The 18561-nt window shown below is 41.3% G+C and overlaps 1 protein-coding gene across 1 annotated transcript in view; it reads right to left on the bottom strand.

The window, feature by feature from the left end:
* The window catches only part of LOC129761623 (fasciclin-1-like), a 308799-nt gene extending 292751 nt beyond the window's left edge, over positions 1–16048 (bottom strand). The window contains 1 exon segment of the mRNA XM_055759359.1: positions 15168–16048. Coding sequence (XP_055615334.1) covers positions 15168–15362 — 195 coding nt within the window. The 5' untranslated portion in view covers positions 15363–16048.
* Between the last annotated feature and the right edge of the window lie 2513 nt (positions 16049–18561).

Genomic DNA, 18561 nt, shown 5'->3' with positions numbered 1-18561 from the left:
ACGAATGGATGAAGACAATGTCGGCTTCTTTCGGGGCTCCTCTAGCTTTATGGCTACCACCATTAGCCAGACAATCGATTCGAAGTTTAGCTGTATTCATGTATGCTCTGGGGTTTGGTTTTCTGTTGGAGCCAGGCACCACAGCGATCCGCACTCACACACAATGGGTGGCCTCCGAATGGGGAGGAATATGGGATGAGGTGGTTCGCAAATGAATGAGCTGAGCAAAAACAAATGCTTCGGTGGGACTGCAGATGTTCTATTTAAGAATGATTTGTGTGAACATGTGTGTTTTGGTGGATGTGGAAACAACAAAAGCGTCGAATAAGAGCAACCATAGGAGCCCCATTCCTTTTATCACCTTGTATTGGACTTACACTCCCGTGAAACTCAGTACAAATTGATTTACAACCAATTCTGTACTAAATTAAGGTAACAATGAGAGAGCAGATTGTGCAACGGCAGAGATAAAAAAATGATTTCACTCTCCGTTGGTCTTGAAATTCCGATTCATTCTAAATCTACTGTCATTAGATATCAAGAATATGCATTACATTCTTGATATCTAATGACAGTAGATTTTTCTTCTACTACTTGACTCACTTTCTTTTATGCCAGTTTAATTTATTGCACGGATAATAACAAATTGTTTAAATTTCGAAACATTTTATTATTTTATTTTGGAAAACCAAAATCAATCGGAAATCAAAAAATATGTTTCTTAGAACTAGAAAATTTAAAAATTCACAAAATCAAGAGTTTTTAAAACTAAACAAAATCGATGAAAATAAATTAAAAAACTGGAAGATGAAAAGCTCTAACAATAAAAAATCCAAAAACCGATACCAAAAAAAAAAAAAAGAAATAACAAAAAACTGTAAGATCAAAAATTAAACATTCAAACAAAAAACAATTAAAAAAACAGAAAAAAAATAATTAAAATCAAAAATCAAAAATATAAAACCAATACAAAAAAACCATAGGCAAAAAAAAAGAATAGAAAAAAATTGAAAAAAAATTGAAAATTCAAATAATAAAAAAATGAAGCAAAATGAAATAAGAAAAAGGATCAACAACAACGAATTATTAATTTAAAAAAAAAACTCGAAATTCAAAATTCAATAATCTAAAAAAAATAAATTAAGCAATTTAAAAAAATTATATCATCTAAAATAAACAATTCAACAACAAAGAAAAAAAGGAAAGTGAAAAAGTAAACAATCAAAAAAAAATATCAAAAAATCAAAAAACTAAAAAGTCTAAAAATTTAAAACAAAAAAAAATAAAATTTCCAAAACAATAAAAAACTCTAATAATAAAAAAACCTAAACTGAAAAACTATGAATTTTAAAATAGAAATTCCAGAGAATAGAAAAAAATTATAAAAATAAAAATAAAAAAAGACGGGTGGGTAATGTCGGGGACATAACCGAAGAGACGTAGGAATCCTTTTGGTCGGAGCACATAATGCGTTTGGACAATGATTGACATTTCACAATTATTCACTTGTTTATCACAAGAAAAATGAAATGTTATTCACTATTATAGATGCGTGGAAATATTTCCTATCAATTTATGTAAACATCTTTGCGATTTATTGAGAAATGCTCGAGTTATAAGCGTTCGAAATATTTCATTTTTCTCTCGATGTTCAGTGCCTAGATTCTCATTTTAACCACTACAGGGAAACTTCGATATAACGTACCCTCGTTATTACGTACCCTCGATATAACGTCACTCGATATAACGTACATTTTACCTCGATATAACGTACACATTTCCAAAGTGTAAAGGAAAATTTTTTTCAATATTTTTTTTTCTGATAGAACAATGAATAACCTGTAATGTGATGCTAAAACAAGTTTTGTACCTTCGATCAATCCCGAAATACAGTTGGTTTTGTGATTCCGGATTCTAAATGAATCATGCTGTAATCAACAGTACGAAGGGAAACATCATGAGAAAGGCTGGCTTCGTCTTCTGATTGAAGTTATTCATTAACTTTACGAAAACAGCAACACAATAATGTATTATAGACTACGTTTGTGAGTACCTTATTATGCTTCGATATAACGTACAATTCGATACAACGTACAATTTTGAAAGTGAAATGTACGTTATATCGAAGATTACCTGTATATCTTTCAGTTAGACGTAGCCCTACGTCAAAAAATAAATCGTGGAATTGAGATCTGGTAAATCAAAAATAAACACAAAATCAAAAACTTCAACAATCCAGAAAGTTTCAAGATCTAAAAAAAATTCCAATGATCCAAAAATCGGGGTAAAATCCGATAAATACAAGCAAATTCAACGTCGAAAACTCCATTTATAAAAAATGCAAAATTTAAAAAATGTCAAAATTCAAAACCCCAAAAAAAAAAACGACGGCGCCAGTGGTTGTATGGTTAGCGTAACAGCCTCACAATCCGATCGGCCTGGGTTCAATCCCAGCTGGCGTCGTTGGGATTTTCTGAGGCGAAAAATCTCTGGTTACGTCTTCCTTCGGAGCGGAAGTGAAAGAAGTTGGCCCGGCTCATGAGTTGTTGAGTCTGATAGGTAGGAACAGGTGGAGTCGCCTCCCTGATGTCGGTGATTGGCACTAAAGTGGCGGAAATAGGCCGACGAAAAATAAGCGAAGATAAAAAAAAAAACCCCAAAAAGCAATGAAATTAAAACTGAAAAATAAAAAAAAAACATTAAAAATAAACAATTCAAAAAAAAGAAGAAAAAAAGTAGAAAAAAAGAATAAGGAAAAAATCATGAAATAAAAATATTCAGCAAGAATCAAAGAAACAAAGAAATAAAAGTCTAAAAATAGAACAACCTGAACAATCCCAAATAAAAAAATCTCGATGAAAATAAATAAAAGTTCAATAATCAACAAAAACGTAAAATTAAAAGATATTATGATTGATAAATAGTGGAATTGATCAATCGAGAGATCAAAAAGTGGAGATTTAAACAAAATTTACTATTTAAAAAAATTGGAAAATCAAGAATTAAAAAAATGAGATTCCAACAATAAAAAATAGAAAACAACAACAATTAAAAAAAACGAAAAATTCTAAAATCCAATTTAACCAATGATAAAAAAACAAAACAAAACAAAAATAAAAAAAATTAAATAAAAAATTGGTTCTCAAATGGGGATCAACACTAGGGTAGGAGCCTGCCCGTTGGTCTCAAATGTTCCTATCTCACGCCTCCACGAAGATCATATGACGACATTTTTAGATCGGGCGTGAACTGGAAACACACACCTGGTCTTGGCTCCGAGAACGGGTGTCGAAAGTGGCTAAGTGAGGGGGTGCGAGCGAGTCAGAGCGCTATATCTCTCCCGGGGAAGGCCTCCCGGGTCATGGAGGCCTTGCCAACCCGCTGTCTCCCGGGCAAAGGAGATACACCCAGAAAATGGAGCTACGTTCACGAAGAGTAATTAGAATGCGATCACCCAAGGAGGGTCCCCGAACTGGAGCTGGTCCTGGAACGGGCGTAAGAGCGAGCGGCCAGCGGCTGGAGGGCGATGTGCAAGAGCGGGCCACCAGCCGGGTTCAACCCGAAGAGCTACCGCCACACGGAAACAGCAGCCATCGACATCACCCAAGAAACGCTGCGCCTACGAGGCGTGTTGTGACTGCCAGACGGCAGTCGTCCACACTCGTGGGTACCACTAGGCGCCGGATCATGTGGACACACGAAATGAACGAATTCGTGATCCGCGCCTATTACATCTGCACTGCTTTGGAGACGGACATGAGCGGTCGCCCTCGAATACTAACAATGTTCGAGGAAGCGTATCCAGAGTTCGTCGGGAGGCTTGATCAGAACGCGATGAACGCGAGGCGTAGAGCGATAGTACGCAACAACATGCTCTCCCAAACGCAAGTCGACGAGATCAAGCAGCAGGTGCAGAGAGAACTAAGCTCCAGAACAAGCAGAGCAAGCGATGTGTCGAGACGAAGTTCAGTACGGCTGAGCAATTCATTCGCGAGTGGGGCACGCGAATCAGCACCAGTGGAGGCCACAGTACAACAACCCCCTGAGCCGGAAGATCCACAGCCAGATCAACAACTACTACGCGATCTGGTCTTCCATTACGACGAGGCGATCTCACAGTTCCGCGACACGGACCCTTTGTGGCGCCCCAGGATCCCGAAGTTGCAGCATTCCCGCAGGCTGACAAGTGCAGTAAAGCTCATGAACGAGCACGTTCTGCCGCTGCACTTGGTTGATGCTGAGAACATGGAGGAGCTGCAACTGAAAGTTTACTGTGCTGCTGTGGCGACCGCCAAAAGTTTAGGATACCGTATTAGGCCAAGAGGCGGACTGCTCCAACATCTCCGTGAAAGGCGTGAGCCTCCATGGCGAAGGAGATTGGAGCAACGGATCCTAAACAAGCGCGCCGCAATTGGAAGACTGATGGCGTACAAAAGAGGCAGCAGATCGGCGAAATTATGTCGCCAAGTTGCTGTGATCGTGCGGCCTACTGAACTTCGCCAGCTGGGAGCTCACCAGCTGACGGAAAAACTCGACACACTGGTACAGCAATTGAGCGTCCTTACAAAACGGCTGAAACGTTACTCTGACTCTGCAAAGCGCCAGGAACAAAATCGGATGTTCAGAGATAACGAAAAGGCGTTCTACGACCATATTAGCGACGAGAAACCCGACTACCGCGAAGGTTTGCCAGATATTAGCGATGTGACGAACTTCTGGGCTGGTATTTGGGAGACCCCAGTACAACATCGCGACGGGCAAATGTGGTTAAGACGGGAGGAGGAGAGTTGTGGTGAAATTGGAGAGATGTCAGCTATCATCGTCGAAGAAAACGATGTCCGCGAAGCCTCGCGGTACCTGAGGAACTGGGCAGTCCCGATGGTGTTCAGAACTTCTGGCACAAGAAGCTAACCGTCGCACATCCAAAGATAGCTGAGTGCTTCAACAAGGTGCTACGTGACCCACACAACCTCCCTGAATTCGCCACCCGTCACATTCCTCCTCCCGAAAGACAGCAACACATTGAACCCATCAAAGTACAGACCGATAACGTGCCTATCGAGTCTGTACAAGATATTAAGCAGCATCATAACCGCAAAAGCTTCTGCTCACTGCGAACAACATCACATCATCGCAGAAGAGCAGAAAGGATGCAGGAAGAATACGCATGGCTGCAAAGACCAGGCCATCATCGACGCAGCCATAGTCGGCCAGGCGGTATATAACCAGCGGAACCTAAGTATGGCCTACATCGATTACAGGAAGGCTTATGACTCCATACCTCACTCGTTTCTCGTCCGGGTATTGGAGCTCTACAAAATTGATCCCGTCGTCGTTAGGTTCCTGCAGCATGCGATGAGGCAGTGGAGTACGTCTCTGCACCTCAGTGATGGGGAAAATGTGTTGCAGTCTAGAACGCTGCAGATAAAGAGGGGGATATTCCAAGGCGACTCTTTCAGCCCGCTTTGGTTTTGTCTGGCACTGAACCCCCTCAGTAGGACGCTCAATAGAAACGGTCATGGCTATAAAATAAGGTATGGCAACGGCGCCCACGAAGAAGTGACCCATACCTTCTACATGGATGATCTCAAGGTCTACGCTGATTCACGTCAGTGTCTAGGTGTAGCTATCCGGGTTGTCGAAGACATAAGCAGGGACATCTGCATGGAGTTCGGCCTCGACAAGTGCCGCTGTGTCCATCTGCTGAAAGGGCAGCTTACCGAATCCGGAGGTTACGAGGTCTATGACGGCGAGTTCATAAGAGACATGGTTCGTGGCGAATCCTATAAATATCTTGCATTCCGACAGCTCACCGGGATTCGCCACTCCGACATCAAGACGGAGCTGCGAGACAAGTTCTTGAGTCGAGTGAACTGTGTCCTGAGGACTTTCCTCAACGCGGGGAACAAGGTACGCGCGATCAACACATTCGCGGTTCCCCTGCTGACCTTCAGTTTTGGTGTAGTCAAATGGAGCAAAACTGACCTAGAGGACCTTGAGAGGAGGATGAGGAAAGCATTCAAAGAGGCCAGAATGCACCATCCTCAATCGGCACTGGAGAGAGGTTCACTACCACGCAAAGGAGGGGGACTTGGAATCGTCGACATTTCTGCACTGTGTGTTGCCCAGGTACGACAACTGCGCGAGTACTTCGCAGAACGCGCCAACCAAAACGCGCTATACCGGGCTGTCTGCGCCGCCGACAGAGGATACAGCGCTCTGCACTTGGCGCAAGCGGAGTACCAACTCAACTGCAATCTGCAGACAGTGGAGGAGAAGATTGCAGCTTGGAAGCAGAAGGCAGTGCATGGTGCCCACCCCCATCAACTGGATCGGCCACACGTCGACAAGGCCGCATCTAATCTGTGGCTAACGCGTGGTGAACTCTCTTCAGTAGTAGAAGCCGACATGATAGCCATCCAGGACAGGATAATGCCGACGAGAAACTGCAGGCGGTACGTCTGGCATCAAAACGTTGATGACATTTGCCGGATGTGCCATCAACCAGGTGAAAACATAGAGCACATTATGGGAGGCTGTCCCGTTTTGGCCAACGCAGCCTACACCGAGCGCCACAACAACGTGGCCCGTATTGTTCATCGACAACTGGCGCTCCAATGTGCTCTACTGGAAGACATCGTACCAAACTACCGGTACCTGCCTGCACCTGTCCTGGAAAATGACCGTTTCAAGCTGTACTGGGATCGCACTGTTCTGACCGACCTCTCGATCCACCACAACCGCCCAGATATAATGGTTTACGATAAGAGCGACCGCAAAGTCACCATCATCGATGTCGCTATTCCACTGAACCTGAATCTGGAGGAGACCCACGGTCGCAAAATCTGCAAGTACCGACCATTAGCCGTGGAGCTCAAGGAACTGTGGGGGCTAAGGGAGGTCCCAAGAATTGTTCCAGTCGTTCTCTCTGGAACTGGAATTGTCCCGAAGACACTTCTGGAAGCGCTAAAGGTGTTGAATATGGAGAAGGAATTGGCCGGCATCCAAAAGTCGGTCATCCTTAGCACCTGCGCGATTGTCCGACAATTTCTCGGTCAGAACTGAAACAGCACGAGCATGCAGATACGTGCATTCCGCAGAGCCTAGTCCCCCTTTGGCATTCAGAAGCCCGGGGGCAGGTGAAAATTCTGGCTAGGTTCGCCTAGTTAAGAAGTGAGATAAGTCTGCCAAAGAAAAAAAAAGAATACGGAAAAAATCTTGAAATAAAAAAGTTCAGCAAGAATCAAAGAATCAAAGAAATAAAAGTCTAAAAATAGAACAACCAGAACAATCCCAAATAAAAAAATCTCGATGAAAATAAATAAAAGTTCAATAATAAAGAAAAACGAAAAATTAAAAGATATTATGATTGATAAATAGTGGAATTGATCAATCGAGAGATCAAAAAGTGGAGATTTAAACAAAATTTACTATTTAAAAAAATTGGGAAATCAAGAATTAAAAAAATGAGATTCCAACAATAAAAAATAGAAAACAACAACAATAAAAAAAAACGAAAAATTCTAAAATCCAATTTAACCAATGATAAAAAAAAACAAAAGAAAACAAAAATAAAAAAAATAAAAAATTATAATAGTGAGGATAAAATTAAATTTGGAAATCAAGAAAATCTAATACAAGAAAAAACGAGATCTCAAAAAAAATTATAAATCTTAAAATGCAATATTAAGATATCAGAAAATCGAAAAATATAGAAATCGCATAAACAAAAAAAACAAAAATAAAATAAATCGGGAAACCGAAAATTCTAAATTCTTAAAGTCTAAAATTGAGAAACCCCAAAAATAAAAAATCGAGAAATCAAAAAATCGTTCAATCAAAAAATAAAGAAAAAAAATTAAAATAAAGAAAAAAAAATTAAAAATTGATAATTTCAAAAATAAAACAATCGAAAGCTCCCACAATAAAAACAAACCCAAAAATTCAAAACCTAAAATCAATGGAAAAATTAAAAAAAATGCTAAGAAAATCAAAAAGTATAAAATTGATAAATCCTTAAATTGAAAAATCGAGAAATTTAAAAAATTATCGATGGATCGAAAGATAAAAAGAACTTCATCGCGAAAAAATCTAAATTGTGAAATCCAAATTCTAAAAATAGAGACATGAAGAAATCAGAAAATCAATAAATCGAAAGATTTCAAAATAAAAAACCAACATTGGAAAACGAAGAAAACGAAAATTGAGAAATGAAAAAAATAAAAAGTCTATAATTGATAATACCTAAAATTCAAAAATCGAAAAATTGAAAAAAAAATCTAAAATCTAGAAACTAAAAATTAAAAAAATATAAAATATAAAAAAATACAAACTCCAGCAACAAAAAAAATCAAAAATGAATAAATTAGAAAAATAAAATAGTCGAGAGCTCCAACGAATCGAACAATCCGAAAATGGGTAAATGAAAAAAAAAATCCCAACAATCGAAAAAGCTTGAACTTGAGCTTGGATGGACTGTACACTTCGTACTCCCTCTTCGTGATTGACATGAATCAGCGAAATCGTACAAAGAACACGTTCAATGGCACTTGAGAGTAGTAAACCATTCCGAAATCACAACAATTAAAAGATACAAAAAATAGAAATCCAAAAATTCAGAACAAAACAAAAAAAAAACACAAATCGAGAAACGGAAAATTAAAAAAAATATAAAGGGCTAAAACTCATGAATCGTGAAACTCAAATTATAAAATACAAAAATCGATGCATCGAAAATTTGAAAAGCACCTACCAAAGAATCTAAAAACGAAGAATAAAAAAATGAGATACAATTGGAAAAATAAAACAATAAAAAACATCCAAAAATTGAAAACGAATCGAAAAAAATTAAAATAAAAAAAAGATAAAAAACGAAAAAAATAAAAAATCAAGAAAATCAATCAAAAATCGAAGAGTCCAACAATCAAAAAATTGAAAAATCCAAAAATTTATAAACCCAAAGATTTAAAAAGACATCGACAGAATTTAAAAAAAAAATAAAAAAACCTAAAAACTCAAACAATTCGAAAAACCAGGAATCCAAGAAAAAAAAATCTAAGAATAGGAACATTGAAAGATCTCCAAATTTTTAAATGAACCTACAACAATAAAAAAAAATAATAAAAAAATTGGAAAATCAATCGAAAGATAAAAAAAAATGGAAACTCTAACAATCAAAAAACCAAAAGATTTAAAATTATGAATTTGAATGATTGAAAAATTTGAAAAAAAATCGAGAAATTGAAAACTTGAAAATAAAAAAAATCGAAAACTCTAACAATTAGAATATTCTTAAAATTTGAAATTCCTAAAATCCAAAAAAGCAAGAATCCCAAAAACAATATTATTGTCAAAAATTCAAAACAAAAAATTAGGTAATCGTGAAATCGAAAAATTGAAAATAAACAAAAACCAAGCACAAAATTTTCTATTTGAGAAATCAAGAAATCGAAAGAAAACATGGAAAATTGAAAAATCCAAATATTCAAATATAAAATTGAAAAACTATAAAATCAAAAAAAAAATAACAGCCAAACAAAAAAGTTGAAAATAGAGAAATAAAAAAATTATTGAGATTTGAATAATCAAAAATAAAACAAACGGTAACACCAACTATCAAAAAAATTCAAGATCCAAGAAAATGAAAAATTCAATGAATAAAATATATATGAAAAATCGAAAACTCCAACAATAAAAAAATCAAAAAATCTTAAGATACAAAAACCCAAAAAAAACGAAGAATGAAAAATTTAAAACAAAAAAATTAAAAATGAACAAAAAACACATAAAAAAATATATAAAAATAAAAAAACAAGGTTCTCAAATGGGGATCAACACTAGGGTAGGAGCCTACCTGTTGGTCTCAAATGTTCCTATCTCACGCCTCCACGAAGATCATATGACGACATTTTTAGATCGGGCGTGAACTGGAAACACACACCTGGTCTTGGCTCCGAGAACGGGTGTCGAAAGTGGCTAAGTGAGGGGGTGCGAGCGAGTCAGAGCGCTATATCTCTCCCGGGGAAGGCCTCCCGGGTCATGGAGGCCTTGCCAACCCGCTGTCTCCCGGGCAAAGGAGATACACCCAGACAATGGAGCTAAGGTCAAGACGAATACTACGAATGCGATCACCCGAGGAGGGTCCCCGAACTGGAGCTGGTCCTGGAACGGGCGTAAGAGCGAGCGGCCAGCGGCTGGAGGGCGATGTGCAAGAGCGGGCCACCAGCCGGGTTCAACCCGAAGAGCTACCGCCACACGGAAACAGCAGCCATCGACATCACCAACGAAACGCTGCGCCTACGAGGCGTGTTGCGACTGTCAGACGACAGTCGTCCACACTTGTGGGTACTACTAGGCGACGGATCATGTGGACACACGAAATGAATGAATTCGTGATCCGCGCCTATTACATCTGCACTGCTTTGGAGACGGACATGAGCGGTCGCCCTCGAATACTCGCAATGTTCGAGGAAGCGTATCCAGAGTTCGTCGGGAGGCTTGACCAAAACGCGATGAACGCGAGGCGTAGAGCGATTGTACGCAACAATATGCTCTCCCAAACGCAAGTCGACGAGATCAAGCAGCAGGTGCAGAGAGAACTAAGCTCCAGAACAAGCAGAGCAAGCGATGTGTCGAGACGAAGTTCAGTACGGCTGAGCAATTCATTCGCGAGTGGGGCACGCGAATCAGCACCAGTGGAGGCCACAGTACAACAACCCTCTGAGCCGGAAGATCCACAGCCAGATCAACAACTACTACGCGATCTGGTCTTCCATTACGACGAGGCGATCTCACAGTTCCGCGACACGGACCCTTTGTCGCGCTCCAGGATCCCGAAGTTGCAGCATTCCCGCAGGCTGACAAGTGCAGTAAAGCTCATGAACGAGCACGTTCTTCCGCTGCACTTGGTTGATGCTGAGAACATGGAGGAGCTGCAACTGAAAGTTTACTGTGCTGCTGTGGCGACCGCCAAAAGTTTAGGATACCGTATTAGGCCAAGAGGCGGACTGCTCCAACATCTCCGTGAAAGGCGTGAGCCTCCATGGCGAAGGAGATTGGAGCAACGGATCCTAAACAAGCGCGCCGCAATTGGAAGACTGATGGCGTACAAAAGAGGCAGCAGATCGGTGAAATTATGTCGCCAAGTTGCTGTGATCGTGCGGCCTACTGAACTTCGCCAGCTGGGAGCTCACCAGCTGACGGAAAAACTCGACACACTGGTACAGCAATTGAGCGTCCTAACTAAACGGCTGAAACGTTACTCTGACTCTGCAAAGCGCCAGGAACAAAATCGGATGTTCAGAGATAACGAGAAAGCGTTCTACGACCACATTAGCGACGAGAAGCCCGACTACCGCGAAGGTTTGCCAGATATTAGCGATGTGACGAACTTCTGGGCTGGTATTTGGGAGACCCCAGTAGAACATCGCGACGGGCAAATGTGGTTAAGACGGGAGGAGGAGAGTTGTGGTGAAATTGGAGAGATGCCAGCTATCATCGTCGGAGAGAACGATGTCCGCGAAGCCTCGCGGTACCTGAGGAACTGGGCAGCACCGGGCCCCGATGGTGTCCAGAACTTTTGGCACAAGAAGCTGACCGTCGCACATCCAAAGATAGCTGAGTGCTTCAACAAGGTGCTACGTGACCCACACAACCTTCCTGAATTCGCCACCCGTGGCGTCACCTACCTCCTCCCGAAAGACAGCAACACATTGAACCCATCAAAGTACAGACCGATAACGTGCCTATCGAGTCTGTACAAAATACTGAGCAGCATAATTACCGCCAAAGTTTCTGCTCACTGCGAACAGCATCACATCATCGCAGAAGAGCAGAAAGGATGCAGGAAAAATACGCATGGCTGCAAAGACCAGGCCATCATCGACGCAGCCATAGTCGGCCAGGCGGTATATAACCAGCGGAACCTAAGTATGGCCTACATCGATTACAGGAAGGCTTATGACTCCATACCTCACTCGTTTCTCGTCCGGGTATTGGAGCTCTACAAAATTGATCCCGTCGTCGTTAGGTTCCTGCAGCATGCGATGAGGCAGTGGAGTACGTCTCTGCACCTCAGTGATGGGGAAAATGTGTTGCAGTCTAGAACGCTGCAGATAAAGAGGGGGATATTCCAAGGCGACTCTTTCAGCCCGCTTTGGTTTTGTCTGGCACTGAACCCCCTCAGTAGGACGCTCAATAGAAACGGTCATGGCTATAAAATAAGGTATGGCGACGGCGCCCACGAAGAAGTGACCCATACCTTCTACATGGATGATCTCAAGGTTTACGCTGATTCACGTCAGCGTCTAGGTGTAGCTATCCGGGTTGTCGAAGACATAAGCAGGGACATCTGCATGGAGTTCGGCCTTGACAAGTGCCGCTGTGTCCATATGCTGAAAGGGCAGCTTACCGAATCCGGAGGTTACGAGGTCTATGACGGCGAGTTCATAAGAGACATGGTTCGTGGCGAATCCTATAAATATCTTGGATTCCGACAGCTCACCGGGATTCGCCACTCCGACATCAAGACGGAGCTGCGAGACAAGTTCTTGAGTCGAGTGAACTGTGTCCTGAGGACTTTCCTCAACGCGGGGAACAAGGTACGCGCGATCAACACATTCGCGGTTCCCCTGCTGACCTTCAGTTTTGGTGTAGTCAAATGGAGCAAAACTGACCTAGAGGACCTTGAGAGGAGGATGAGGAAAGCATTTAAAGAGGCCGGAATGCACCATCCTCAATCGGCACTGGAGAGAGTTTCACTGCCACGCAAAGAAGGGGGACTTGGAATAGTCGACATATCTGCACTGTGTGTTGCCCAGGTACGACAACTGCGCGAGTACTTCGCAGAACGCGCCAACCAAAACGCGCTATACCGGGCTGTCTGCGCCGCCGACAGAGGATACAGCGCTCTGCACTTGGCGCAAGCGGAGTACCAACTCAACTGCAATCTGCAGACAGTGGAGGAGAAGATTGCAGCTTGGAAGCAGAAGGCAGTGCATGGTGCCCACCCCCATCAACTGGACCGGCCACACGTCGACAAGGCCGCATCTAATCTGTGGTTAACGCGTGGTGAACTCTCTTCAGTAGTAGAAGCCGACATGATAGCCATCCAGGACAGGATAATGCCGACGAGAAACTGCAGGCGGTACGTCTGGCATCAAGACGTTGATGACATTTGCCGGATGTGCCATCAACCAGGTGAAAACATAGAGCACATTATGGGAGGCTGTCCCGTTTTGGCCAACGCAGCCTACACCGAGCGCCACAACAACGTGGCCCGTATTGTTCACCGACAACTGGCGCTCCAATGTGCTCTACTGGAAGACAACGTACCAAACTACCGGTACCTGCCTGCACCTGTCCTGGAAAATGACCGTTTCAAGCTGTACTGGGATCGCACTGTTCTGACCGACCTCTCGATCCACCACAACCGCCCAGATATAATGGTTTACGACAAGAGCGACCGCAAAGTCACCATCATCGATGTCGCTATTCCACTGAACCAGAATCTGGAGGAGACCCATGGTCGCAAAATCTGCAAGTACCGACCATTGGCCGTGGAGCTCAAGGAACTGTGGGGGCTAAGGGAGGTCCCAAGAATTGTTCCAGTCGTTCTCTCTGGAACTGGAATTGTCCCGAAGACACTTCTGGAAGCGCTAAAGGTGTTGAATATGGAGAAGGAATTGGCCGGCATCCAAAAGTCGGTCATCCTTAGCACCTGCGCGATTGTCCGACATTTTCTCGGTCAGGACTGAAACAGCACGAGCATGCAGATACGTGCATTCCGCAGAGCCTAGTCCCCCTTTGGCATTCAGAAGCCCGGGGGCAGGTGAAAATTCTGGCTAGGTTCGCCTAGTTAAGAAGTGAGATAAGTCTGCCTATAAAAAAACAAAAAAACCTGAAATTGAGAAAACTCAAAAATTTTTATTCGTTTTTATGCATACATTTTTCGTTTTTTGGAAATAAAGAAAAGGATATAATTTTTGATTCATCCCCTTAAAGTCAGAAAACACCTTTCTCATACGATTAAAATTAATTTACCCAGATTCTCTCAGGAGGTGATAGACGATTGATGAAAAAAATCCTTCTACGCATATGTTCGAATTTCAACAATGACAGAGTTATTGAACTTTTTTTTTTGTTTCGAACTCTGTTGCCTCAAACTGGCTCTACATTAAAAAGTACGCTACGGAAGATTCTAATGCTTTCAGTTGAAATATGAGTAAATTTTGTACAGGATAAAGTAGTGAAACGTCTAAATTAGTGGATTTTGATAACATTTTGGAAGTAAAAACCTTAAAAGTTAATAACTTTTAATGTGGTATCAATAAATTTGTCCTAAAAAATTATATTAAACTTGATTGTTTCTATAAATTAAATTAAAGCTCTCTAACCGCTCTACAATTTGTTCTCTGACGCCCAACTTCTATACTTCTTCGAAATTAAAAAATCGAGAAATTAAAAAAAAAACTGAAATAGTGAATGAAAAATTCCTTAAATTTACAAATTCTAGAATTTCTAAATCTAGCTTTCCGGTCCAAATCCGGTGCAAAATTGACTTTCGTTTATATTTGGCAAAAATTATTTGCGGTTTTATTCAATATCTTTTACATTGCTTTTAAACGTTGGACATCGGTTGATTGATCAACAATTAAATTGTTCTGCGAGTTAATATTGAGTTTGGCCATAGCCTTCGTCCAATAAAGTTTAGAATTCGACGTCTTTCGCAACATCTTCTGCGGTTTTCAACGTTCCTCGTTCCTCACATTGAAACAATCACATTTAAACATTCAAAATCGCTACAGTGCTTGGGCGTGAGAATGACTCTTCGATGCCCATCTTACCCATGAATCACTGGTGAATCATTTTTTTTATTGAATGTCTGGAATGATCACCAGAATTCATCAAAGGGATTCAGCTATTCCAGTGTACATTGGACTGTTCCATGCGTATCGCATTCATAAATTATAAACTGCTAGGGCGTTGTTGCTTCCCGTGTATGTTGTGCAGCGAAGTGCAACTTCTGAGTCATGACAGGCGTTTAGGAATCGTTGTTTTGAACAAACACAACGTCACAGACTTCTTCTATCTCTGTTTGTACTTAATAATTATCCCATAGTCACGTCCCAACCCATCTCAGCGCGATCAACAGCGCACTATCTTCGTACCTGTGACAACTCCGGATCTTGGCCGATGAACTCTGTCAGAGTAATTGAAATCGGCGTTCTGCACGATACCGTTGCGATCATCATCGTCAGTAGCAGCCACACCGTGGCTGTGACTTTAGTGCTAGTGAACATAACAGCTCCAGCACCACCACCACTATTACTGCCAGCGAACCTTTTGTTGATTGGGCTTCCCATGTTCGCGGCGCCGATTCAACTCGTTCTACACCACTACTTATCCACTTCAAGAAACTTGCGGCAATCACACACCTGTACGAACGCAGCGAAATTCCGAATGCCGACGATCACTCAAACCACTTCACTTATTGACTTTTTTTTTCGCCTTCTCGCTTTGTGTTATCCTGCTGCTTGCATGTATATCCACTACTCCCACGAAAACTCGATCGCTTGATCACCGCTGATGCTGACACAACTGCGGAACCGTGTCAAAACAAAAGCAAAATAGGAACAATGCAACGATCCGCTCTTCTATTCAAACGACTTCCGCTCACCACACACGAACGCGATGCATAAAATCTGCGCTTTCAATTCTCGTCACACGCCACCGATTCTTGCCGATTCTCAAAAGCCCAACAATGGACTTTCTCGGGGCTTTTCTTCTTCACCGGCGATCACAGCCCACACCTGATTATTACCAACTGCACCAGCAGCACCAAATATGCACCACACACCTTTCTTCCCCCGCTGCTGTATTATGACCGAAAAGCAGCAGCACAACATCCGGTATCATCCGCCCGCGTGTATCTTCTTTTCACCGCCGCCGTTTTTCACACCGCATACCGCACACACCAAGGAAGTCACACCGAGACCGAGGGAACCAGCTCCAACCCGATCGAACGTCGCTTGCAAACTGACTGAGTGGTGCGTGTGCATTGAGTGGAATCCTCCCCGGTGCCACCTTTCGGTGATGATTGCGTGTGAGCGTGAGAAGTGAGAGAAGCGAATGGCGTCGAATTCAACCCTGTGCGGAATTAATGGGTGGGCAGCTTTTGCGCTCACACGGGGCTGGAAGAGAGAAACTTTGAACGGAGTGCGAGTGGTGAGTGAACTGTGAGTTGAGAGTAGGGCCGTATTCCATTCAAGTACGGAGTGCTATAAAATTATGGGACGAGAGAATTTGTTTTATTGAAAACAAAGAGAGAGGAAAAGCGGGAGTTTGTTTGTAAACAGAGTAATTCGACTAAGCTTTCCGTGAACCTTTTCTAACGAGAGAACAGGTGATTTTGGAATGATCCCAAAGGTCACCAGATGATTTGTTGGGAAAGGATAGAGCATCCTACGGATTGGAAAAGGGTTGACATTTGTTTCGATTTTGAATTTAAATAGGTCACCATGATGCGATCGGTCGTGAGTTCAAACTCAGGACCCTCAATTGACCATCTTTGTGTTGTTATAGAATAACTACGTCCACGCAAACATCATCAGCGATGGAGATCGATCCACGGTCGAAAATAGATCGATTCATCCATACAACTGCTCTGCTCTGCAAGAAACATCGGGCTGCTGTTCTATAAATAACCCAACAATGATCACTATCAACTGTCTCCGCTGTCCGGTCTGCTGAACAATGGAAGAACAGAAAGAATACCCTTACGCCGAAATGGCTACTACTGTGTAATTTACCATAATGTAATGGAACAGAAAACTTAACGCCTAAATGGCTACTACTAACTACTGTGTAATTTACAGTTTATAGAAACATAAACATATGTACATGTACACGATTAAAACCCGGCTCTGTTACAGCTAAAATGCTAATGAGCCTAATAAATAAATAAATGGGATAAAAAAAGGTCACCATGATAATGCCGATTATAGACTGTATGAATTCAGTATATTGTCCGTACATATTAACACAACTGTCTCTTAACTATTAAGTCATTCTGATTTTTTGTAAATCAGATGGCATACATCAGCCATTCCATGCCAAACCGATATAGTATTTATCTGATTTTCCTTCGTTAGAATTGGTAGATTTGTTCTTTACCGTAAAATATTAGACCCATATTTTTGATTTTTTTTTTGACGTAGGATTACGTCTTTCAGAAACATATTGGGGTACAAATTGAAAATCGAAAATGGAGCACATCGTGAAAATTGTCCAATTTCAAACACTTATTGCTCAGTCATTTCATGATGGATTTATGAAACTTTTGCTTCAATCGATTTTGGCACTCCACAACATTTTTTTTTTATGTTGAAGAAATTAATATATGTCATGAAACTAACTATTGAACAATTGATAAAATTTCAACCCCCTATCCTAAAGCGGACCTTACACGGTCAACTTTATTGACAATATGATGACATTTGAGAGCATAATGACAGCTGAACATGGCCGACGACGCAGAAATCCGGATTTTCTGATTTTCGAGCATCAATATCGTGACATTTCATATAGATGCATGATGTTGACGTTTTACCTCACGGACTTCCAGACTGAGTTGCCAGATATGCAAGCGCACATTTAATTTTTGTTAGTCTTTTTTGCGATTGCAATTAAACTTTATAAACTACTGAATTTGTAGGAATCATAAATGGAAGCTTTTGGTTTGGAAAACCGATACTTTGAATAGCAAAATACGGTACTTTTCACGATACAAATCAAAACTTCAAAGTAAACTGACAATGTGATGGTGAGAGAGTGGATGAAACTTAACAACGTTTTAGGAATTTTTTAACGTTGAACTCGGTCATTCTTTGCGCTAGTGAGTGGGTTGTGTGTTTCTTCACACTCCGCTTTAAAATTTGGAGAATGAGAAGATCTGGGAAAATCACAGATGAAAAAACATCATGTGTTAATTCAAGCTACAGTAGAATCCCGATTATCCGCGGAATAGTCGGGCAAACTCACCGCGATTAACGAATATCGCGATGACCCATTAAAGGACAAAAAAATGCAAACACGAAAAGAGATGTTTCAACATAAAAACTATGTTCTATCAATACAAAAATCAATCAACTATCCATCTATAAGGTCGTGTACACCAGTGGCTAAATAATGTAAAAGCCATGACCACAACAAAAGAGCATGGGCCTACCACTCACTAACAAATTCCGGAAAGGCCTATTGATTTACTATGGAACTCGCAGTCACGAATAATCCGCAGGGCGGATCACCCGCTCGCGGATAATCGGGGTTCTACTGTCATAGTCTCATTTATGGAATAAAAACATTTGCTTGCAGATAAAATAACTTACATATATTTTCGCAAACGAAAATAATCTGGCATCTCTGAAACTGAAAGGAACAGTCTGTATTTGTGAAACGAGTATTATGATGTATTTTTGAGAAGAAAAACCGAATTCTAAAGTGTAAATTATGAATGAAAATTAACTTTTACGAATCAAATTAGTATTCTATGTGAATGCAAAT

This window comes from Toxorhynchites rutilus, chromosome 1 (assembly GCF_029784135.1).
Source record: "Toxorhynchites rutilus septentrionalis strain SRP chromosome 1, ASM2978413v1, whole genome shotgun sequence".
NCBI lineage: Eukaryota > Metazoa > Arthropoda > Insecta > Diptera > Culicidae > Toxorhynchites > Toxorhynchites rutilus.
Note: the sequence above shows the minus strand (reverse complement) of the source record. Positions and strands in the feature narration are given on the sequence as shown.